Genomic DNA, 25,510 nt, shown 5'->3' with positions numbered 1-25,510 from the left:
ATTATTCACGCCAGACACTCTATTCGCGTTTGGTGTGAACGTAGAGAGGTCACTTTCGACGTCACTGGGTCTTATAGGCACTATAGGCTGTCTAGCTCTCACAACGCATACTGCACTTTCGGAATTCTTTATTTTCTTTTTATGTTTGTGAGTTTTGTTACATCTATTTTTTTAATTGTTTAATTATTTTAAAATTAATAGTGTACATATTTGGTTAAAATCGATTCCCTATTTTCATTTTCAAAACTTTTTTTGGTTGGTCCGATCGATTGTGCAATCGATTTTCGAACTAAAAGTGACAGCCCTAGTCGCATGGTTCAATTCTGATATCATTGCCTACTTTTCAGGATTCTAACAGTTTTTGATGGATGTAATCGAATCCCATCATACTGTACATTTACTCTAAAGTATGTCACATTACACAAGTAAAATAGGTTGTGAATGGCATTTCGTATTGATTTCAGCATCTATCTGCTAAAAAAAATATGACACTATTTACCGTTTCCAGATGTTTCAGTGAGCATAAGGTTTCTGGCACATTTATGTTCATTGCAGATAATCCAGGAGTATTTTTCTACCAGCCCGGAAGCAGGAAACAGCAAAATCAGTGCGGTACACATAAATTCCCATTCAGAAAACAGGCTGTTCAATAAAACAACACTCATTACTCAAGAGCCGCTGCCGTTAGTCCACGCCACAAACCTACCTCACGTCCTGTTTCCCTAAAAAGTCCCGCAAGAGTCGCAGAGGGCCCACAGTATCACAGAGATTTTGCGTCTATTGCATTTTCCACTAGTACATAATATATGTCAAGAAAATGAAGGTCACCTAACCTCAGTGCATCAAGACGTATTTGGCAGGACGGCGTAATGCCTTCCAAGTTTGTGGAACAAATGAAATCCTGCTGCTCTGTTGCACTTTGCATCCAAACAACCATTACAACTGGCTTTATATACTGTCTGAGCAGCAGACCATCAAATGGTGTTTTTATTCTTGTGCTGGAATGCTCCTCACTGTTGAGAATAGAAATCTATTGCTTGTATGCAAAAGACTGGAGCCAATCTATATCTGCTGGTGAAATGATAGTTTCATACAGGATTAAAATTGATCACAGCATCGGTGACTGTAGCATTAGATCTGCGTGAGGCCTCATTGGTGCACTTTTCGAGGGAATTGGGCTTTTTTTGCTGGAAGTTTCTTGGGAAGCAGTGTGGAAATCACTAGATTAAGCTCTCCAGAATATGTTTGCATTCTGTGGCATGGCTCGGATTCATATTTTATGTTGCTTTTTGTTTGTTGATAAAATGTGAAGACAATATCCGCTGATTTTCCTCTCCACCAACAGTCGTTTTTCATCCATCAAGGCATTCTTCTCTCCCCATCTTTCGGCACTTGCTATAACTGATTTAGCATTTATGGTGGTAAAAAATTAATCTAAATGTCGGCCAACGGGGAACGCAGAAGCTCTGGGCTGATTTATTTCCAACTTAATTCAGAATGGCTTGACATGATGAACGCTACAGAAAGTGGGCAGTTGTGTTTTGGAAGCATTAAAGCGGCTGTTGTGAGTTGTTTGATTGAAAATCATAAATCAGTGGACTCAAACCTTGGACCAGAGAGCTGAGACTGTAAACAGCAGAGAGTCTGTGTCGAGTGTGTTATTAGCCGATACACTGACTTCATGCAGATTGACTTGTGCTTTAAGGGATTGAAAACTAATCTGATTTATGTGCATTTGAAAACATTTTAGGGCGCATTTCAGTTTTTTAAACATATCTATGTGTTTCACACCAGTGTTAGGCAACAACAGAGTTGTGTGCACCATTAAGACAGAATTAATTATTCCATTATCTAGCTATACATGTTAACATTAACTTGCTCAGCAAGATTCTCTTCAAAAATGTTGCACCGCTGTGACACTAGTTTACTGTAGAACACTAAATATAGATACAAATTATCATATGCTTTACTCTTTATGTACAGTGCATATTTTTCAGCTTTTTTGGCTTTAATGATGATTTTTGTTCTGTCCCTATGCAAATAAACCAATAAATAAAAATAAAATCTGTGGAATACATAGGTTGTTTTGCACCTTATACTGCCTATGATGAATGTGTGGGGACGCATTATGTCATGACAAAACTACATTGCTTACGTTATAGTTCAGGAAGTGGTCTAAACCTAGCATTTGTTAGCATCATTGCAGCACATTGCATTGCATTTTCAGATGATGATGCATTTATATTTTGGACAAGCTGCAAAGCTTCTTTAGCAATGTTTTTCTTATATCTGAAATAGAATTAAAATATAGCCAACTATTTAAAAAGAATTTAATAACTATTTTCTTTATCAATTCAAAGTAACATTTGGTGTGATCTTTTGCGTTAACCTTCAGCTTTTGCCCTCGGTGCAAAAGTTTTTCAGGTAACTTTGCAGGTAGGTTTCTAGAAGCATCTTGCAGACGTTGCAACAGTTTTTGTGGATTTAGTGTGTCTCAGTTTATTCTGTTTCTTCAAACCATTCCAGACAGACTCGATGACAATGAGATCGGATCTCATGTAGAAACAATTTTCACTCAGAAAATGCTAGTAAATTGCATCAATAATTACAAAGAAAATTGGTAGGTAAAACACTGAATTAATTGTGAGTTTTTGAAGTAGAAAGACTGAAATAATATTTTCTTGAAAATTAATCAAAAGAATAGTTGGATTTCGATTTTGGATTTCCAATTTCCCATGCAATTTAGTAAAATCATGTAACGCGACATTTGCAAAATGGGACATGCTTGACTTATCGAATAATATTTATTCATGTTTTTAAAGCATGAAAGAGAACTTGCACTGCTCCTCAGGAAGAGATACGAGCTCAGAGACCGAACAAAACACGGACATGTAAAGTCATCGTTTAGCTCAAGGTGCGCGCCTAAACGGTCAAATACACAATAAAATGTGTTGCGCCTGGTGATTATTCATGTATACCTTCATCAGTCATGTAATAAATGAATGTAAAGAGTTGAGAATAAAAATATGCTTGTAACTCTTAAAGTGACAGCGTTTATTTTACAGTACGTTTGATTATTCATTTATGTACAACACTACATGAACCTTTTCATATAAACTAAAATAAATAAAAAACTAGAGCCAAACTAAAACTGAAAGGAGATATTAATAACAAATAGTATAGTGAATAAATTAAATTGTATTGTCCTATATTGTATTTGTTCTTTGTTTTTTTTTTATTACTGATAGTTTAATTATTTTCAATAATTGTTAGGACTTTTTGTTTGTTTGTTTGTTTGCAATTTTGATGGTCGCTACAATGTAGATGTCATAGCAACCTTATTTACAGGAAATTCATATTTGACATGTATCACTAGCTTTAAGTTAACCACTCATATAAAGTTTTGGTCATATGGCCCCTTCATAAAACAATATTACAATATTGACCAAAATAATCATGATTATGATATGTGTCATAATCGAGCAGCCCTACTTGTTAATAACAGTTTGTTCGATATTATACAGTGCATACAGTGTTTACATAACTGTATTCCAGTGCATTTCCATATTTAAAGAAGTGCCGTCAGTCGCTTTCACTATGTTAAGTTGCTACTGTAGCAGTTGCTGCCAGAAAAGGACTCATTTTATTCAGAAGGAAATAAATACAGAGAAATGCACAGTTGTAAATCACTCGATTCAAAATAAACAGAAACACTTTGAGGCAGTAGTCATAATTCATAATAAATCAATGTTTTGTGCAGGCATGCGTGGGAGCGAGTGTATATTTTGGGTGTTTTCCATCTAGCTCAGATGCAGGTGAGGTTAGCACGACGTTGTGTTTCTTTCTCTTTGTTTGAGCGCTTGGCGGGGGAAGAAGATCTCTGGCTGGTCTTCTGTCTGTGGTAAAAAGGCAGCAATGAAAGTCATTCACAGGGGCGTCTCATGAGACCCCGGGCCAAAGCTAATCACAACTTCGACCCACTTCTGGATTCCAATGACTGAATCTATTGAGCGGAGGTCTCTCGACGGAGCACAACAAAGTCGGTGTGACTGCAACTTTAGCCTGCTGCGGCCCAGCACCACAACACCGCGGTTGCCTGCCCTGTCTGTGATTGGCACAGAGGTGTGCTCTTGATACTATATACAGTCAATAACAAAGAGCTATTGAGTTCAGTTACAGACCGTCTCTCCTGGGCCTTTTGTTTGGATGGGAAAAGCAGTGTTGAAAACAGAAAGGCATTTTGGGATATATTGCTACGAATTACAATAGGGATGAATCCTGTAACATGTCTGTTTTATGAATAGAAGCTAATATTATTGGGTTTATAATAGTAACCATGGTTTTCCCTCTCTTTAGGGTGTAGTGCTGTCACTAACACATTTTTTAGATGGCATTCTTATATATGAATATGTATATATATATATATATATATATATATATATATATATATATATATATATATATATATATATATATATATATATATATATATAATGTATATTTAGCATCAAATCAACACATTAGAATGATTTCTGATGAATCATGTGACACTGAAGAGTAATAATGCTTAAAATTCTGCTTTACATCACAGGAATACATTTTTTTATAATATAATAAGACAGACAAGCAGTTATTTTAAATTTTACAAATATTTTAAAATTTTGCTGTTTTTACTGTATGTTTGATCAAATAAATGCAGCCTTGGTGATCAAGGGTCTAATGGGGTTTTGACATGCCGTGACTTTTGCGCTTTTTTCAGTTGCTTATAAACACATAAATGGCTAAAGTCTGAAAACACTGTATTCAGTTTAAACTGGGCTACAATCATATATAAATAGCATGTATGTACATGATTGTGTTTTTGAGAAAACATTGTTAATGCGTGATTAGAGAAAAACTACAATTTAGAATTCACTGAAATAAGGTCATAAAACACATACAGTACAGAACATTTGTTCACAAGACTGTCAAACCTGGAGTTTGTAGACTAGAATTTTTGCTTCAGAATGATGTGAAAATCATCTTGTTTACCCCCTCCAAGAAAACAATAGATTGATTAAAATTTTTGATTGACCATGAATGTTAGTGTGATTTACACCTGAGAAGACAAAGGCCTGCATAATGAGCTGTATATTTATCCTTTCAGTCATGTGTGTAACTGAGAGGGAGGAGTTACGAGAAAGAATGTGAGGACAAAATAAATGTAATTGTTTATTTAGAATATATTTATTCTAGAATATATTTATCCCCCCCCCCCAAAAAAAAAGTATTATTATTATTATTGTTATTATTATTATTAGTTGAAAAGAGCTTAGAATATTTTTTCAGTTTTTTTTTTTTTGATGAATTGAAACAACAGCATAGTTTGAAACAAGCTTATTGTATTGATCATCACGTGTGTGCTAAAAAGTTTTAATTTCTATATATACGGACTCCAAGCTTTTGAATGATATAGTGTTTATTATTACACTTGGAGTAAAACTGGAGTAATGATGCTGACAATTTAGCTTTGATCACAGGAACAAAATTACATTAGATAATATATTCAAACAGAAAGCAGTTATTTTAAATAGTAAAAATATTGAACATTATTACTGCTTTAGCAAACTGGTATTGACTGGTATTGTGTCATGTTTAAATATATAAATGAACATCACATAAGTAGCATTTCCAAAGTTTATATTGCTTATGTGTTCTCAAATAAACTAAACGATAAACTACATTATTAACTTTATTGTGATGGTCACTGATACTAGCAGTACAGTAGAAGATTTAGATGAGGATGAAACTTCAGAATGTTTCACTTGATTATAGATTTAGTCAGGAATTATAGTTTGGAAACAGTCTAACTAGTAAAATGTGTACACGTTATACAAGCAGATTAACATTTGATTTACATTTGGATTACTTTATCACAGAATATTAGTTTTTGTTAATACTTGCTTAGTTTGATGTTATTATGTGTGTATACAAATAAAAGTAAACCCTTTACAGATTCGATTGATTTATTGCGCTCATCTGTACGTTCAAAACTAAAAGTGTAATTTAAGTTTTTTGTGGTGTTATTATATTGAAACAATATAATAAAGCTACACCACAAAAATTCTGTGCTCTCTATTTTGACTTCCGTGGTTGTAACATAGAAATGCAAGGTTTAAAACAAAAGAATGTTGATCATCTCTCCAGGGGAAATTGCTTGGATAATTTATTTTCTTTATCTTTTTTTTTTTTTTTTTGAGTGGAAGGGCTAAATTATAAAAGTGATTGAGGACGTCAAACAAAAAAAAAAAGCAATTTTGAGGTGTAGATAATTCTTTTATTTTGATGAGTGATATATTTTTGGTCTTTATAATAGTGTGCCCAAAGTAAAGCCAGATCTACAGTATGTGTTAAGACAGCAAATGGGCTAAATTTAAGTATAATTTTTAATGTACAGTATATTTTTACTACTTGATAGATAAAGAAATGAGAATCATAATCATCTCTTTCTATGTTCCCCTAGTTTTGGTTTGTCTTTCTGGGACATCGTCCCTTGGCGCCTCACAAACTTAAGTAGCCTACATCATGCGTAAAGGATTGAAGTTCTGTCAGTCACAATACAGGAAGCACAGTCTGTTAGGCTTTGAGTAGCAGTAGATGTTTATGTTACTGACGTTCTTGCGTTTCTGTCAGGTTGCAGGCTCTGAGGAAGGAGAAGTCACGTGACGCCGCTCGCTCGCGCAGGGGGAAGGAAAACTTCGAGTTCTACGAGCTGGCAAAGATGCTTCCGCTCCCCGGTGCCATCACCAGCCAGCTGGACAAGGCCTCCATCATCCGCCTCACCATCAGCTACCTTAAGATGAGGGACTTCGCCAACCAGGGGGACCCGCCGTGGAACCTGCGCTTCGAAGGACCACCGCCCAACACCTCAGTCAAAGGTGAGAGGCTTTCTTCTGTCTACAACTTTTATTCTGCTCTTTTTGTTGTAATATTGGATTATTACAATGTTTTTTCAGTGTGCTTTATAACATGTGTGGGATGCTGTATATGAAATACTACAGACAATCATTTAAAGTTCCGATAAAAATTTATAAAAATTGCGCTTTAATTTTGGTTTAAGTTTTAACAGATTTGTTGTGTTTTTGTCATTTTATATATATAGTTTTTACTTGCTTTGGCAAACAGCAGAAATGAAATAAGTTTCAGGTTTTAATTTCAGTTAAAGCTTATCTTAATTCAAATAACATTTTTGTGGTTTTAGTTTGTTAACTATAAAAAAAATATATAATTTAGATAAGCTCAAGTAACCAACTACTTTTCTTCAACTTCAGGCTGCCTAAATAATTCAATTAAAATAATGCTAATAAAAGAATGATATCTAATTCTAAACGATTCTAATAATTCTAATAAAGTAAATCTAAGCTAACAAAGTAAATATTTTCATTCAAAGTTATTTTTGATTACACTACGGCATCCAAAAATGTCTTAAAATAAATGTACTTTTGAACAAATATACATGTACAAGCTGCAAATTTCTGTTTTATTCAAATAACTTGCCTGCAAGTCTTCCTTTAGTGGACAGTTCACCCAAAAATGAGAATTCTGTCATTATGTTGTTCCAAACCTCTATGCATTTCTTCTGCTAAACACAAAATAATATATTTAGTTTCGTTACCACTGACTTTCATAGTATTTTTTGTCTGTACTGTGGAAGTCATTGGAACCCGGAACCATTTGGTTATCATCATTCTTCAACATTTCTTATTTTCTTGTTCCAAAGAAGAAAGAATTTGAGTTTTGGAATGACATTATATAAATGATGACAGAAATTTCTTTTTTGGGTGGATGGACTATCACTTCTATAAGAGAAACTGTAAGTATGAACTGGTTTATATACACTGAGGTACTAGTTAAGATACTTGTGGTAATCACCTGCATGCAGTACACAAAAACAGTGGAAGATCACTTGTGTCCCAAATCATGTACTTATGCACTATTCTATGACGTTTTTTTAGTAGAAATATTCCAAAAAGGATTCCACCCAGATGATGCACTTACATAACCAAAAAAAAAAAGTGTGGAATGTTGGACAGTTCATGCACTCAACTGTCACAGCTTTAATTATGTAGTGAAGGGGGAGGGGCTATCAGACTCCGATTATAAATGACAAAATAACCGTATATAATTCATGTACTACATGGTTGAGCACAAAGTGTTTGAGTGCATAATGTATAGTGTGCCGTTTGGGACGCAACTTTTAGTGCTTTTGGTTAACAGCAAGGACAGGAAACAGACAATGAAACTTTGGATGAACAGTAAAAAATTCGAGTGAGATGTGCAGAGCGGTCAAAACTCGCTCCCTTCTGACTGGAGTTTGCAGCACTACAGGCTCAAGAAGAAAAATAGCTGTCGGTTATAAATAAACAAGAGCGTGTCATGCCCTACAGAAGCCTAATTAGTTACGAATGTCAGTAGACTGAAGCAGCCTATAGATTTAACAGTAACTATGGATTCTTAGTTGGACTGTAACGATTAGGTGAGTAATGGGCCTGGTTAATCAACTAATGCTAATTGGTTGGTGATAAAGGATGCAGTCGGGATCAATGAAAATAAAAAAGATGCGTTCAATACTTGCTCATCTCGTTATATTTGACTGCTATGGCTAAATGTAATATATAAAAGAGATGATGCTCATTTGCTATGCTTTTTTTCACTGTATGTTTTTTTTGTTTTAATGTGAACTTTTATATTATTTTATACTATTTATTATATATATTTTATTTTATATTGAATGTTATTTTGAATTGTATTTTATTTTTTATTATATCGTTATAATATTTTATATGTTATTTATATATAATTACTGTTATTTTCTTGATTTTGTTAAATTATTTTATTTTTGTATATTTTTTTTTTTCTCTACAGCTACTTTGCACTTATTTATTGAATTATTTACTGTACATTTGGCATGGCTGTATTACCCTGAATGTTGTTAGAGGCAACAGTGAATTGTTGCAGTTTTCAGCGGCTTTGTTCTGTGTATTTCGGCCGGCACACAACAGATGGTATCATTTTTGTCTCGCTTTGAAGAGCCACATGCATTTTAATGAGAAAATGTATATGCTGAATAATTTGGTGTAGAGCCGGTCTGCAGGACTGTTGCCTTTTACACGTCCGACATCGACGTGCTCGACATGCAGTGCAGGAAATGATGTAAGCGAAGGAAATGAATAAAGTGCATCGCATCCCCATGTATTAATGAACGCTCAGCAAGGTGAATCCAAACCCTGTAGGACAACGAGAGGCTCTTTGTGTCCTTCCATCTCATTGACAGCAGCCATTTGAATTGAATCAGCAGCGCGGACCATTTTATTTGCACTACATTTCGAACAGAACCTGTTATCGATTCCCGTTTTGCCGCTCTGCATCACTACAGCTAATGGATACTCAGCCCTGCTCCCGATTCGTCCGAGCTCATGAATCTCTGTTTATATTCTGATCGGAGCGAGGAGATGGGGCCGGCCTACAGCGGCAGAGCTCTCTCTCCTCATCCTCCGCTGACTCCTGCCGGATTGTTGTTTAGACCAAAAGAGGTGCATGTGTTTTGATTGGCGTACCGCTGACCAGGAGGCGCGCCGTAATGCAGGGCATGCTAATATGAGCATATGGTGACTTATTGCATCAGGTCCGGAGCTCATAGGGCAGGGCCTGTTTCTCCTTCTGATTGTTTGTGTGCACAAGTCAAGGTGAGCCAGAGGAAAGCAATATCGTTTCCTGGGCCTGGAAGTAGCCAGTTCATTTGTCAGTGCAGACTTCCATGCAATTTCCCACTGACTTTACATAGAGATCTGAAGCCACCGCTGCTCTTATTATACAATATTTGCCATGAAAAGAATAAAAAAATCAAGTTGACTTCTCGTATGGCATTTCTACATAATAACTGATGATTGTAACCTTTTGGGAAATCTCTGAACAGTGTCATTTTGCAAATCTCATTCGAATCGGAATGCTTAAAGGAAAATCCACCTGCATTTTTCCAGTTTTTTCTTGTCCGTGTGAATAAAGAACAATTTGGAGCTGCCATTTGTACAGCGGAGAGTCGCCAAACACCATTAAAACAAAGCCGCCTTCTGTTGAATGCAAAAGCAGAGTGACAAAGCGTAGAATTCAGGCCTTTATCTGTAATAAAAGCCGGCTGTATTACTGGCATCGCAACTGAAAGAATTTGACCTCCGTTTCTCAAGTGCTGATTTATTATCATAAGTCGCGCGCTAGCCGCCTCTCTCCTTTTGCGCCTGTTGACCTTTACCGTAATTGACCCATCAACTAATTTTTTTGGAGCGTTTTAACCGAAATTTGCTAGTCTCTGTCAGAAGCGTTTCACATCTGTTGAAGGACACTGCACAAACAAGCATGACCTTTCTGTTGTTTGGAGGATGGCGCGGGCCCCTGACCCCCCTCCACCACCTGTGCATTCATTATTCATGCATGCAGAGCAGCGAGCAGTCGCCAAAATGCCACACTTCACCAAGCGCACACCCCCAAACTCTACAGCGCTGCCTGCACAATTGACACGTTTTGTGCCTGTAGTTAGCCGCCGAGTCGAGGACACATATGCCAGTTGTCCTTTTATGATCACCGGAAAGGAATTCCAAATGGGCTGAAAGGTTTGCAAAATAGCAGCTTTCCGTCGGAATGTCAAAATCTCGCTTCTCTGTCTTAATCACCTAGGGCGTAAACATCTTGCACCAACGGCTGCTCGGAGACAGATAGTAACGGAGGGGAATTAATTGAGTGAAATGCTAAATTATTTTACATGCACCTCCAGTGCCCACAGGGAGATAAATCACAAACGAGATCTCTGTAATGTCTCAATTGTTTCTCCTAGACCGCTATGGGATTCAGAGGAGAGGAAATGGAGGCTAGGGAGCAAATAATTTCTCAAAAATCCTGTGTACTTTTACTATATGTTGATGTACACTAACAATCAAAAGTTAAGACTCAATTTATTTGATCAAAAATATAATTTCAAATTAAAATAACAATTTTCTACTTATATTTAAAAAATGTTCCTATGATTCAAAGCTGAATTTTCAGCAGCCATTCTCAAAGATTTATTTTCGAATTATCTTTCATTAATAATTCGAATATGGTGATTTGCTGCTCAATTATCAATTTTGTTTTATAAATGTTTTTTATATATGATTCTTTGATGAATATAAAGTTCAAGATAACTTATTTGAAATAGAAATGTATTATAAATTGAATGCATCCTCGATTTATAGAAGTGTTAATTAATAAATAAATACATAAACTCTGTAACGACTCAATTGTTTCAGATTAAATAGAGAGACAACCAAGGCATAAAAAAAAAATCTAATTCAAATCTACATTCTATCCAAATTTATTTTATAGCTGTATACTAGGGCTGCATAATTAATTAAAATTAAATTGCAAAGGCAATAAATCACTATTAGGCAGAAGCATCAATTGTCATGCGTATCTTTCAGTGAACCACGGTTTTGTGATCAGCAGTTAATATCCATCCAAAGGCCAGAGGGTTCTCTCGCGATTTATTTTAAATATTCGACTGACGTTATGAAGTTAATTTGTAGTTAAAATGTTATCAAATGTGGTATTTTCGTGTGCTCTCAGATGGAGCAGCATTTACTAACATTACACAGAGGCGTAGTTCACTGAGAAGATATGCAAACAGCAGTCATTATCGCGAACAATTTAGTCAATTTTATAATCCTACAATTATATCGTCTGGAATTATAAACTATGGCTCTGTGTAATAAATGCTGTTCTACCTGAAAACAGGTGATGGAGATTCCTCTGAATAAATTTACTGAATAAATGCACATGAAGATCGCGATTAATCGTTTTCGATTAATCATGCAGCCCTACTGTATACTGTTACAATACATGTACAGTATGTAGATGTAAACAGATGGTCAAAAGTGTAAGATACATTTTTTCAAAAAAAAAAAAAGTCCAGTAACATTTTGGAAATATTATTACAATTTAAAATAACTGTTTTCTACTTAAATATATTTTAAAATGTATTTTATTCCTGTGATGAAATGCAGACATTTCACCATCATTAGCTACTAAAATCTTTAGGGTCACATGATCCTTCAGAAATCATTCTAATATGTTGATTTGCTTTCACAGTTTTTATCGGTACTCCGTTATTAATAATGTTTTTTATTAATGTTTTTTATTAATCATGCATTTTTTTGGATTCTTTGTTGAATATAAAGTTGAAATAGAAATCTTTTGTAAAATTGTAAATGTCTTTACTGTCACTTTTGATCAGTTTCATGCATGCTTGATGAATAGAAGTATTTATTCTTAAAAAAATAAACCTTTATAACCACAGACTTTTGAATATTCTTGTGACTGATGTATTTCTCTTAAGAAATGCTAGGAGAAACATCTGAGACAGTGGTGAGTTCTCGTGAGCTGTAGTTTCCTCAGGTGTGGGTTTCTAATGTAAACATCCTGTTTGTATTGGCTGTTTTCTCATCAGTGGGGTTATAATCTATTCAGCAGTCAGTGGAAGTGCGTGGAACATACTGACAGAAACACACAGTGCTTTGTTGTGTGTGATTAATACCTGAGATGCGGCGGCCCGCTGCCTTTATTAGAGGCAGCGCTGGAAGCTGGTTATCAGCGTTTGATCTCTGGTGAGTGCTGCATCGCATAGATGTGTCACTCAGCTGAACACAACCAAACCTCCTGCTTTGGAAAAAGAATCATCTCCTTTCTTTGTTTGCTTGTTTTTGGCTAGTCTTCTGGGACGCTGTCCTTCGGCACCTCATAAACTCAAGCATTTTAACTAGCATAATGGCTTCTCTTGGAAGTTTAGTCAGTCATAAAAAGTTTCCTTCATTTTTTTTTTGACTTAACGACATGCTTTTCCAGAGTAGCAGCCAAATGTCCATGTTCTTGTCTCAATTAGCATAATTTCATCAATAAACTCGGAGGGACCTTGAAGAGAACTCCCCCTCCTCTCCCCCGCGCTACATCTTGGACGTCTCGTTTTCTTCACGCCTGACATTTAGCTACACCCGTGAGCTTCACGTTGTGAAATACCGCCCTACTCTACTTTAAAACTGTAGCTTCACATTAACAAGTGTGCATTTACAATCAGTATGCATTTAATCAGTAACTGTATACATTTTATTGGTGTGTTTGTTTCCTGGAATGAAAACCCATGACCTTGGTGGTGTTAGAGCTGTGTTTTGTTAGTTGAACTACAGGAAGAATCAGAAGCTACAATACAAGCTAGCAAGAAAAATATTTTGAGCTATATTTATTCATTTATTTATTTGTTAGTTTGTTTTTTCCTTGATGATTGATTTAAAATGAATCAGAAATAAGAATATTATTTAACTCTGATTGAAAATGGTTTTGGTGAGTATTATTGCTGACTAAACATAAAAAGCCATACGAACAAACATTGGAAATGGAAACATGCCTACTATTTACTGAATACTGCCTCATTTTTTTTTAACAGTTTAACATTTCACTTTGTTATATGCCTCATTGTGTCACATGACCTAATCATGTTTCCAGCATTATTTGCAGTGGAGAAAAAAATTATATATATTTTTATATATATTTTGATTTTGCCGTCAAAAGTAAGATTAAACTTACATTTTAAAAAGGGATGCTGCTATAATTTCTTGTACCGGTAATTTATTTACTGGAAAAGTATTGCATTTTAAGATTGAATGCACCATGCTGTGTTTTATACCGCACATTTGAGCAAATGTACAGTAGTTGATAAAGTTGATAAATGTGTATATATATATATATATATTTTTTTTTTTTCAACGAATTACTTTCTTATGATTTTAATTTGTGTTAACTATAATAACTATGCTTTCTGTTTTGTTTAATACACTGCAATGTAGCATTTTGTCATTTTTGTTACTGGAAAACATAGTTGCGTAGTTTGTGGAAAATGTAGTTGCATTATTTGCAAACAGCTACAACTACCCCTAATAGGCACCTGTGCACCCCTAATAGATTATGCATATCAAATCATCATACAGTCAACAGTGTGATCTCATTAAAGGATTTGACCAGCTCACAAAGTGATGGAGCAGTCATTTCAACATCCTCATGTGAAGGGGGTCTTTGGCGGAGCAGGTTGGCAGAGAGCAGGGCATTGATTAAAGTGCTCTACCCTGGTGACCAGTGTGCCTCACTCATTGTTAATGGTAATGAGCGAATTAATGCTGTTTGCATCACAATAGACCCTCACAACAGTGAAAAAGTGCTTTTTTTCCTCCCTGGCATTCTAGACTTGGTGGAAAATGGCAGGCTCAAAAGTGTTGTGCTGCTCGGAGCCATGCATCACGGGTAAAAATCAGCCCTCGCCGATATCCTTCACTCTATAAATGGATGGTAATTTGCCCAGCTGTGAGTGTGAGATGTTCCATTCCCCAGTCGTGGTGTAAGAAAAATTGAATGACAGTGAGCAAAACAGCAGTAATTATAAAACTAATTACTAAATGCTGATGATGCCCATAGGCTTTGCATAACTAAATTTAGAAGAGGAAATTGCTTTTGGCTGCATTGAGGCTGTGGGCATGTTTATGTTATTTTCTTTATTTTCCGATGCACACCAAAGAAAGTCGTAATTGCCATGGAAACAATTACTCGTACACCTTTATTTTTGTGGCTTCGTGAGGCGAAAACAGCTTGAGGGAGAGTTGTTGTCAAACAATGTGTTTTAATAACAGCAAAAAAACTGTACGTACTTTGTCTTGCCGTGAATTGATTAACATTAAATCAAACGCAGCCAAAGAAATGCAGTTAATTGCTAGAACGAAACCGTTATTTCCTTATTAAATCACATTCCCCTTGTGCAAGATTCTCTATGCAAGATGCGAATCCAGCTTGCCGTTCGGGCTGAGACTTAATCGCGACTCTGCTATATATTTGAGCGTAACTATGCTCTTTAATGGTCTATCCTTCTTCTGAATGGAGACAACAAAGCCAATGTTGGCAGCGCCAGCGTGAGACAGCCCTCCAGGGTGCCTTAAGTTTCCCAATGGCTTCGCTCGGGAGCGCGGCGTGTATTTGTATACGCTCCGGGTCGGCCTTTGTGTGTGTTTACTTTCAGAAAGGGCTGTATTTCCTCAGTAACAACACTGCAGATTTCCTTGCGGAAGGAGAATATGATTATTGTTTCTCCGCTAAAAATAGAGGTGTTTTGTGCTGACGAATAGGCAGAGTGCTTAGACTCTCGTTGGCCTGCTGGTAATTAGTCCTTTTACAAATAGGCCAATAATGGAGAAATGAATCCAAGAGACATTCGGAATGAATATGGAGAGCCTCGTTTTCCAGAGGCGTGATTGAACCTGTAGTCAGCTTTGGCTAATATCTACACAAAGTATTACAAATTACCTCAGCGTTACCACCAGCTTTTTTTTTCTTCCTTTTTCTGTTGATATAAGTTTTACAAGAGCCTAAATGCTAGTTTTAATTAAAAAAATATATATGGCACGGAAGAAATTTAATTGGATTTAAGCTGATTTTGCCTGCATATTATTTATTCTTCCATTTTATTTTTTCCCGGTGGTCAGGCGTACCTGAGCGTCTCCCGCCGGCCGCTGACAGTCTCTTCTGAGTGCTGTTCTTTTGAAGAGGAACGTCTGAAAGCACAGCATGAGCCTCAAATAAAGTGAAGGGCATTTACTATTACAAGTAATGTCCTTAATAATCTTGTTAGTGTAGACTCTCTCAGTACGAGACAAATGGAACGTTATTGGCTTATGGGCTGTAGTAAATAATTTAGTTTCCAATATTCAGGCTGCTTTGACAGTAAATTAGAATGACATGAAAAGAGGTTGTTGAATAAAGAAAGAATCCAATCAGATTTAATTGGCTCGACTAAGGCAGCTGTAATATATTTCATAATTAAACCAAGTTGTCATAGAGCTTTATAGGCTTGCACGAATCAGAATGTCAAAAATAATTCCTTGATAACCTGCTTTTAAAACGTCACCGTGCTTTTCGATTTATTTTGTGTTTGTGGTGCAGTAAACACTGGAACATGAAGAAACAAGTGCAAGTTCAATAACCAGACACCTAGAGTACCCTAACAACTGCATAGCAACACCTTAGAAATTACCCTAACATCTACAAGATTTGCTACAGCTAAATTCTACATTAAAATTCTTGAAAATTTTCTACATTAAAATGAATTAAATACAAATGCAATAAAATAATACAAATATTTTATTCAACATTAAATATAAGTATTTATTAAATACAATACATATTAATCACGCTTAATGTGCAAAATTTAATAATAAAAATTCCAAAGTACTGTATTGCGCACTTTTATTTTAAAAGTACTGCTGTATGAACAAAAGTGCAATAACATTTGGTTTGCAAACACTTTAAACAAATAAGGTGCTTCTTTACAGCAGTATTAACTTTACATTGTAGCATTTAAAATATTTATTTTAAATCTCAACTTAAACATTAATCTCGTCAAATTAAAATCTCTGCACACCATGCATGTCTACATACTTTTGTGTCAGTATGTCATAAATAGAACGAGTCAGCAGTTTTCTGTCTAGAGTTTGTTGTCGCACTGTGAATATATATAATGAATACAGAGAACTGTTCTTTTATGAAAAGTACTAATTTATAACTGCACATGGAATAAAAATTGTAAAAATTGTTACATTATTATACTCTTCCGAAGCACACAAATAATTTATTTTTGTTCTGTCATTTCATACATGACTAGTATATTATGATATTTAAGATATTTAAATGCAATTGCATTTCCATATAATTGTGCAATTTTTATATTTAATAAATTTTAATTTATATTAAATTAATAAACTTTTCATTTTTAATTTTTTTTTCTTTGCTTATGTGGTCTTGTTTACAACAAAAAATTTTTTTGATAAAACATTGTGAAAACTTTTCTTTTTCTTTGATTAGCATAAACTGAATAGTGCACAATAAATCCAGAGAGATTTATTATTATTTATTGAGAAAATGTTCAAATTTGATATCATATTCTCTTCCTAAGTGTTTAATAATTGGTCAATAATAATTGCTGTTTGTCTGCAGTGAAGTGTAAAGGCAGTTAAGATTTGAGGAAGGTCATGGAGGTGTCTGGCCTCAGCACTGTTTGTCTCTCACAGGACACAAATGACTCACCCAAATCATCCAATTTAATCACACCATTTTCTGCCCCTCAATAGCCCTCGCCCGGCTTAATCACTCCGTTTACTTGCTGTCACAAAGAGCTTCATATCGAAACCAATGGATTTCTACCATTTAAAGGCGAGCTGGGAGTGAGCTGCGGGTGGAGGGGTCGAGAGACTCCGGCTGAAAAACCAACCGATTCATGCGTGAAACATTTAGCTATTGCTATCTCAACGCATGACTAACAGTTTTCGCTCACCCATATTATTCATTAATATCTATAATAAACCACTTGATAGTGGCCCTGACTGTCTAGGATTTTTCGCTCTCATCTCTGCATTATCGTTGTGATGCTGAATTTGTTTTAACACTGGGGTTGGCTAAGAAGGTGACAGGGTCAGCAGCAAAGTTGGTTGGGTCTAGAAAAAAAATCTAGATGGTAATCCTCATCCTGCATTAAAATCACATTTCAGGTTAATATAGCAAAGTAGGAAAAATTTTTATTGTAAATTGGCTTCCTTTTTTAATTTATAACATGGAATTTGAAATAAATTTGCCAATTTAAAGAAATTCAAGCTGCAAAAATGTTACTTTCCCAGTAAAAAATTTACTTGAAGAGTTTGGGGTCTCTGAAATGTTTTTAAGTGTTTTCTCTTATGCTCACCAATGCTGCATTTATTTGATCAAAATACAATAGAGCAGTAATATTGTGAAATATTATTAACATTTAATCTAGCATTTTTTTAATTATTCCTGTGATGCAAAGCTACATTTTCAGCATCATTACTCTAGTCTTTGGTGTTACATTATCCTCTATTATGTTTTTGTTTTTTTATTGCACTCAATAAATATTTCTTATTATTATCAATGCTCAAAATGCTTAATATCTTTGTGGAAACCATGATATGTTTTCCCTTTTTTTTTTATTGTTTATTTTTTCTTTCATTTTTCTTTTTTTCCCTGAATTTTCTGGTGAATAGAAACTTTAAAACAACATCATTTATTTGAAAAACAAATATTTTGGAGCATTTTATGCATCTTTATTGCATTTTCTAAATAAAAAGTATTAATTTTCATCAACAAAGAACTGACCCCAAACTTTTGAACAATAGTGCATGAACTCCTTTGAATTTTTATGAATGTTAATAACACATTTAATTACTTTTTTACAGTCAAATTTCAGTTCTGCAATGTTTACAACCTCTATTTAAATGAGTTGAATTAGAATTTAAATGCATCCTCAGTTGAATTCTGAATGCACATGAACACATATTGTTATCTTAACCCCTAGCAGAACCAGGTTTACCTTCTCCCAGCATTCCTTTGCCCCGTGCATGTACACTTGGATCGCCCTGGCGCCATTTGGCCAGTGGGCTTGTATTAGGTCAGTCTGCGGAGCCACTAAGTTGTCCAGATGCACAACCCAGCTGCAGGCTAGCTCAGATTCATTCTCCAGTGTGTGTCCATCACCGAGCCTGGCGGTCACCACCGCTGGGACCGGAGCCCAGTCAATCAACAGATCGCCCAAGGCCTTCGACAGTGGCGCTTTCCTCCCCCCATCCCCACTCAATCACACTATCTGTCTTCACACGGTGGCCGCCACTAATGAGAATGTATATGTACGCATGAATAAAACATGAAATTCATTGTTTTTGGTCGCAGAAGCTCTCACCACGAGTAGCTTCTTGATGGGAGCCCGCGTTTGAAGTCCCTCGCTGAATCGCTAGCAGCGTTTGATTGAATTTGTTGCTTGCTTGAAGTAATTAGAAATAACACTGACTTCTCCTTGTTGCGACGTCCTTGCTATGAAAATCTCTGTTGGACAGAAGCTCCGAGAAAATTACTTCATTTACCTTTTATCAGTTCTCTATGACCCAAGATTCGTTTATCTGTTCTTTCTGTTGAATGCTTACATTTTCTGCGTCAGATAATAAGACGAACAGCCAGTGAAAATCGACACAATTAACTGGAATTCCTGACTTTCCTGTGGCCTGGTAATGAAATATAGATTTGAAGAGACTTTCTGTGGCACTGCATAAGTGTAATAAACTCAGGCACACTTGTGAGTTTGTTTAGAGTCTATTGAATCACAGCCTAACTACCATGATCGGTTCAATAGTAAAGTTATCTATGACAGTAGAAGATGAATTTAAAAAGTTTGTTTACAGATTTCTTTGTTTATCTTTATTGTGACCTTTATCAGAACAGTTTTAAATTAAGATTTTCTTTTCATAAATACAGTAGACCTAAAGTGTATAGCTGACTATACAGTATGTAGGTGTATTGTTCTGTAGTAAGTGTATTGAACATAAAACATTTATGTAATGTAGTGTAATGTGATGTAATGTTGGGTTGGGTTTACTCTTATCTTTTTTGAGTTTATTTTATTTTATTATTTTATTTATTTGTTTGTTTGCTTTTGTATCTTCCAGTACAATTAGATCAGATCAGATATGTATGTATTTTGGGCTCGACTAATGCTGTGAATTGAAGGCGGGGCCATCTCTTTGTCGACCAATAGCAGATGAGGGAGAAGTTTCAAGTATTCATTTTTTTGCTCATGTACTTTGTCCAGTGAGTTTGAGAGGGGAATTTTTCAGTAAGTTTGACCAAATGACTTTTAAACTAATAAACGGCTCTATTTGGGAGTTCTTTAGTTGTACTAGAGCTGCTACGCCGTATGTCCAGCTGGTAGATTTGGAGGACAGCGGTGTGTTGTGTCGGTAGTGTCAGCAGTATTACACATCCAGTCGTTATTTCCTATCAGCTCTTAAGCTGCCAAGCCAATTACAGCTGAAGGAAACGGTGTAAATCCTCAGGCTGGATTCACATTGTTTTGAGCAGGTCAGAGGAGCATGTTCAGCTGATTAATAATGCTGCTCTTTTCTTCCTTTCAGTTTTGTTTGGATGTCGTCCCAACAAGATGCATCTTAGCAAAACTGTAAGCGTTAATTGTGAGGATGAGCGCGAGGGACCCCTGTGTTCGTCTTAACAGAGACCAGATCAGCGTTTCCCGCGTCGTCCATGTGTCGTGGCAGCTTGCCGCCTCAGACGGTGTTGTAAAAGAGCTGATGTCATTAAATGATATTGACTTCAAGGCAGCACTGATCTCCTCGTTCTGTCCCGTTCTGTCTCTCGCTCGCTCTCTTTTTAAAGGATTCAAATTATGCAGATCCTTTAATTAAACTCTGCCATAGTGAGTTTTTTTTTCTCCTTCTGTGTTTGTTGATTTGAATTTGCATTGCATGAATGTGAGGTTGTGGCTGTGTCTGTGTAATATAAACCACTTCCTCCGTGTGTATCGTCTGACTGCTTCATTCACACTTCCCATAGTGCTCAGAAATGGGCTTGTTTCTGAGAACATCTCAAATGAAAACATTTGCTTTATTGGTTGTTATGGAGCTCAGAACTTTAGAAATGAGTTGTCTTGAGACATCAAGGAATGTCTCAGGGTATTTTGTGACGTTTTGCTAGGTTTTTTTGGAGCACAGATACTCAGTATCCTCTCAACATGTTCAACAGTATCATGTACAATATTTGATTAAAATACTGTTAGGTCTTCACTGAGTAACATTATGCATATGTTTAAATGAAAACTGTAGAATTGCATATTTTAGAATTATGTTTTTGTTTTAGAAAAACTGTAAATTCTGAGTAGCTTATAGATTTGAATATTAAAGTAGAAAGTAGCCAGAATTTTGGAATAGTAGATAGTTATGCTAAATTATGCTAACTATATCGCCGCTATTCAAGATGGCAATATCTTTTTGCAGGATTTATTTTATTTTATTTTAGATGCAGTTTGTTAGTTAGTTTATTTTTTGCACTAAATGATTCTACATATATCAGAGCTATTCAAGATGGCAATATCTTTGTAGTATTTTTATTTTGTTATATTTAATTAATTAATTAATTTATTTATTTATTTTGTTGCCGCATTTTATTCCCATACACCATTACTCACTGGGATTCACTATTGAATAAGATAAATTGTTAATTTTTTTTGTTAATTTACTTGCTTCGCTAGTTATTAGGTAATTATATTGTTAAGTTTGGACATTTCCCAGCACTAATAACAAATGCTTCCATTTTTCAGAATAGTGAACCGTTTACTTAATGTGATGGAATCTAGTTGATGTCAGATTTGTTCATATAAGATAAGCGGGTAAGCAGAGGCGTTTTCCCTGTGTGCTGCCTCTTGTGGTGGTTTAAGAACTCGGATGATGATCGTAGAATCAGGTAATGATTACCCACCGTGTCGAAGTGGGTGAGTTGCGTTGTGGCACAGGGCTGTAGGAGAGGCAATATTAGCATTTAAAACCCGAACAAGTGGTGAGAATAACACCCCGCAATACAAAATACTCAGTGATTTCTCCTCCACAGACGGAGACGTTCCTAGAAGCCAAAAGGAGACGAAAAAGTCCTTAATTGACAATTTCTTGAAAATTGCTAAGGGGGAAAACAAAAGACTAGCCTTGGGTTGCCAAAGTGTAATAAAGCATTTCTCATCACTGTCTATGTGATTGAGCCTATACAAAATCGATTTATTTCCCGGGTAACTCACAATAATTGAAATACAGACAACGTTTGGTTCCAATTTACCAGCAATAAAGTTGTAATGGGGTTTTCTCTGCAATTTTAGACCTAATACACTCATTCTAAAGAGCAGTATTTTTGCCAGTCGAACAAATAGCATCACTGAGGCTTACAACCTGTAATAGGCCCACATTGATGCACACATTAAACTTGTTAAATCAATTCGGTAGACACTTTCTAAAATGGACTGTCGTTTCTCTCTCTTGTGCAGTCGGCTCATGGCCTCTACACATATCAATCACTGACGCTCGTCCCGAATGATTCAGCTCTTTTAGTTAGTCATTATTTATGCTTCAAAGACACGGAGGGAGAAAGAAAAGCAAACCTGACTTGAGGATGTATTTATAGCACAGGGCGATGTAGATTCAGGACGTACCATCGTTCTGGCACAGAAAGGAGCTGGACGGGGTGCAAATTTAGATTTGCTTCAAATGGATTTTGCCATTTAACCGTTCGAAACATTTCTGGCTTGGATTCCATTGGCCGTTCATCCAAGTAGGTGGATTTATCTTTCAGAAAGAGGCTTTAAATGTGAGCAAAACAGACTTTGTATGATTGTTCATATATATATGAGGAAATAAGGAAATGCAGCTGAACGTTATTTACTCTATGAAAGATTGAAAGACATTGACAAAGACGAAAACTATTACTAAACACATTGCAGTTTTAGTTAGTTATAGTTTTTTGTAATGTCTCGTTTTTATTTTTATTTCAGTTAACGACTGTTTTTTCCCTCCTAGTTTTAATTTTTTCGAAATACAGCTGCCATGGACATGACATATGTCGCTGGCAAAAATGTTCTAACTAAATCTGATATCATCACATCAGTACTCACATATTGAAGATGATTGGTTTCTTTTCACATCAGCAGCCAATGAGCTCCCTGGTCAACATTAAAATACTAACCTAGTGCTTGCTGTAGCAGTTTCAGCATGTTTCAGAAACCCTCCACCTTCCCCAGCTCCACCTGTATAGATCAGCTACGGGGTATTTTCATGTATGTCAAATGGAGAGTTATTTTATATGTTATATGTGCAGCATATAAAAATAAAGAAATTGTTTTATTCTTTGCCAAAATATCTATTTGAAAATAGTTTATTTAGTTTATAGTTAATTTATTTAAACCCTGGTATGTGAGTCGATTTAGATGGTTATCAATGATATTGTTCAACATGATTGTAGAAAATATGATTGCAAACAACAGCATGCAAATGTTCAAAAAGTGTAACAAACAGATGTATTCTGTGCTTTTGCAAATAAAAAGTGTGATTTATGTTTGTGTGTGCACTAAGTTGAAACCATTGTGAATATAAAAACAACAAAGCAGTCAAAGGTGGATCGTTTGTCTTTGTTGGCTAAGCAGGTTTGAGTAGTTCTGGTTCTGGTTTCTGTGCGTTTGGGTTGGATTTGCCCTACAGTCTTTCGCAGCTGTACTGTATTATCACATGTGTGTTGTGTACAGTGAGTATGTGAGCTGGAGGGCGAAACCGATCGGTGCTGTTGTAGCGTCAGTATAGCGGCTGCTATTGTGCTGGTACACAGGTACAGTAATTAAACTGTCTCACCGCCGAATCCCCTCTGCCTGCCAACTGCTGATGTATTATAGAGACATTCAGCTAATCGATTAAAAGTGCTCAGACAGTGGATATGTTTGACAGCCCAGTGCTAAGATAAAATGAGTGCAAGGTATGTGTGCGTGTGTGAGGTCACAAGTGACCACGGCCTGGTGGGAGCAGAGCTGGGTAATGCGGACACTGTATGTGCTGATATGCGTGTAATTAGGAGCGCCGCGTTTCAACAAGATTTCCAAATTATCCCGAATGCATAAGGAAAAACACAGGGGTAAAAACAAGAGGGCTGAGGAGGAATCCGGGGGCGAGGGATACAGCGGAGGGGGCTGATGTGCTTTCCAACAAACTTGGCCTCCATCCAGCATGGCTGAAAATTGCATGAAATTATTCAGCTGCGGGGGAATGTGAAATCACACTAATTGGCTTTTGAAGTAGCCCGTGTGTGCGGCTGGAAAGGCCAAGGCCGGCCGCGGCGCACCCGCTTGGGAGCCCCGCACGGCCTCAATCGATTTCACAGCTGATATTTCTTCGAATCAACACTTATTTTACATTGGACGCGGGGGCCCCTTTTAAATGTAAATCTGGTGTAAACTGCACTTGTTGGTCCGAGCACAAACAAGACGGGAGGGTGTGTGCAAACATGGAAATAAGCAGAATTTATTTACTTCAAAAGGCAGCGCCGACCATTCGCTTTCGAGAGGGGACCTGGTAAACATTTGTGGTTTGTCTTCTTCCAACTGTTCAACCAAACAAATCTCTAAAATGCAGTGTTTTATTAGCTGCCAGCGTCCAGGAGCAGAACATGGATTTTACAGGGAGTAAAAAGAGGGCTGTGTGGGGGTTGGACCCCTGTGGATCGATCTCCCGAAAACCTGCAAATCTTTAGAAAAATAAAATAAGGTCATAGAAGTGTATTTGGTAACGCTTTACTTGAAGCCTTTATGTATAATTTATTATAAAAGTTTTTAAGGCAGTAATTATGCCTTGTAATGCACCTTGTAATGCATCTTATGAATAATTCTAACCACAGTTATGTATTATAATAAGTAATGCAAAAACATGAAAAACAAACGAAGATGTGATAAGGACTTTGCAAATATAATTATTATTTTTTTTTTTTTTTTGCTGTGTTGCATTACTTTAATTAGAATTATATATATATATATATATATATATATATATATATATATATATATATATATATGTATATATATATATATGTATATATATATATATATATATATATATATATATATATATATATATATGTATATATATATATATATGTATATATATATATATACATATATATATATATATATATATATATATACATATATATATATGTACATATATATATATATATGTATATATATATATATATATATATCACCTCCAAATTCATCCCTGAAATACAAAAATGAGATTTTCGTACTGTCAAAGTATTATTTAAATTGTGTTATTTGAAATAAAAACAAAATTGTGAAAATATTGCCGTATTATCACAAAATATTTATAAATCATGCTTTATTGTATTGTATTTAATTTTCTCATTTAAATTCTGAAAAATATAATTATTTAAAAAAACTATGGTAATAAGATTAATCATTGACATTTTTTAGAAATACAAAGAAAAATACACAATAAGATCGTCTAAATTTGTGGGGAACAAACAAACAAATAAGTAAAATGATATCACTTATATGTTGGAGATTAATCTTTTAAGATATGAACTCTTCCTGAATGTCTGTCCAATCTGTTTTATCAAACATGAATCCTTCAACCTGGTTTGACTAAACCGCCTTAATCAGGCATGTTATGTTGTGGTCAGCTGTTTAGACTCCACTCTCTCACATTTCACCGTGGCTTATAATGAACCCGGGAATCAGATGAAAGCTCGATATTGTTTGTGTCACCATCAAATAACACTAAATGGGCTTCGAAAAAAAATGTGTGTATTCAGCAACACCCTGCTTGTTTCCATTGAATTATGCTGCTCAAAAACAATGACATGTTTTATCTGCTTCCAGCTCACATAATCATCACAATTAGAAGCCACTTTACAAGGGTCTTACGCTTCTAAACACTGAGTTTAGACCAGGCTGCAGCTCTTGGCCTCACATCTGCTCGAGAGCAAACTGTTGAAGCCGTGCTTTCAGAAAACACTCCTTTGA

General features: G+C 35.6%; 1 protein-coding gene across 4 annotated transcripts in view; it reads left to right on the top strand.

Moving 5' to 3' along the window:
• The window catches only part of npas3 (neuronal PAS domain protein 3), a 290,739-nt gene that overhangs the window by 108,655 nt on the left and 156,574 nt on the right, over window positions 1-25,510 (top strand). For all 4 annotated transcript variants that reach the window (XM_026286527.1, XM_026286526.1, XM_026286529.1 and 1 more), the window contains one exon: window positions 6,673-6,917. In XM_026286527.1, the coding sequence (XP_026142312.1) occupies window positions 6,673-6,917 (245 nt within the window). The remainder of the gene's footprint in view (window positions 1-6,672; window positions 6,918-25,510) is intronic.

Source organism: Carassius auratus, chromosome 17, assembly GCF_003368295.1.
Source record: "Carassius auratus strain Wakin chromosome 17, ASM336829v1, whole genome shotgun sequence".
NCBI classification, from domain to species: Eukaryota; Metazoa; Chordata; class Actinopteri; order Cypriniformes; family Cyprinidae; genus Carassius; species Carassius auratus.
The sequence above is the reverse complement of the archived record's forward strand: the minus strand, read 5'-3'. Positions and strand labels throughout refer to the sequence as shown.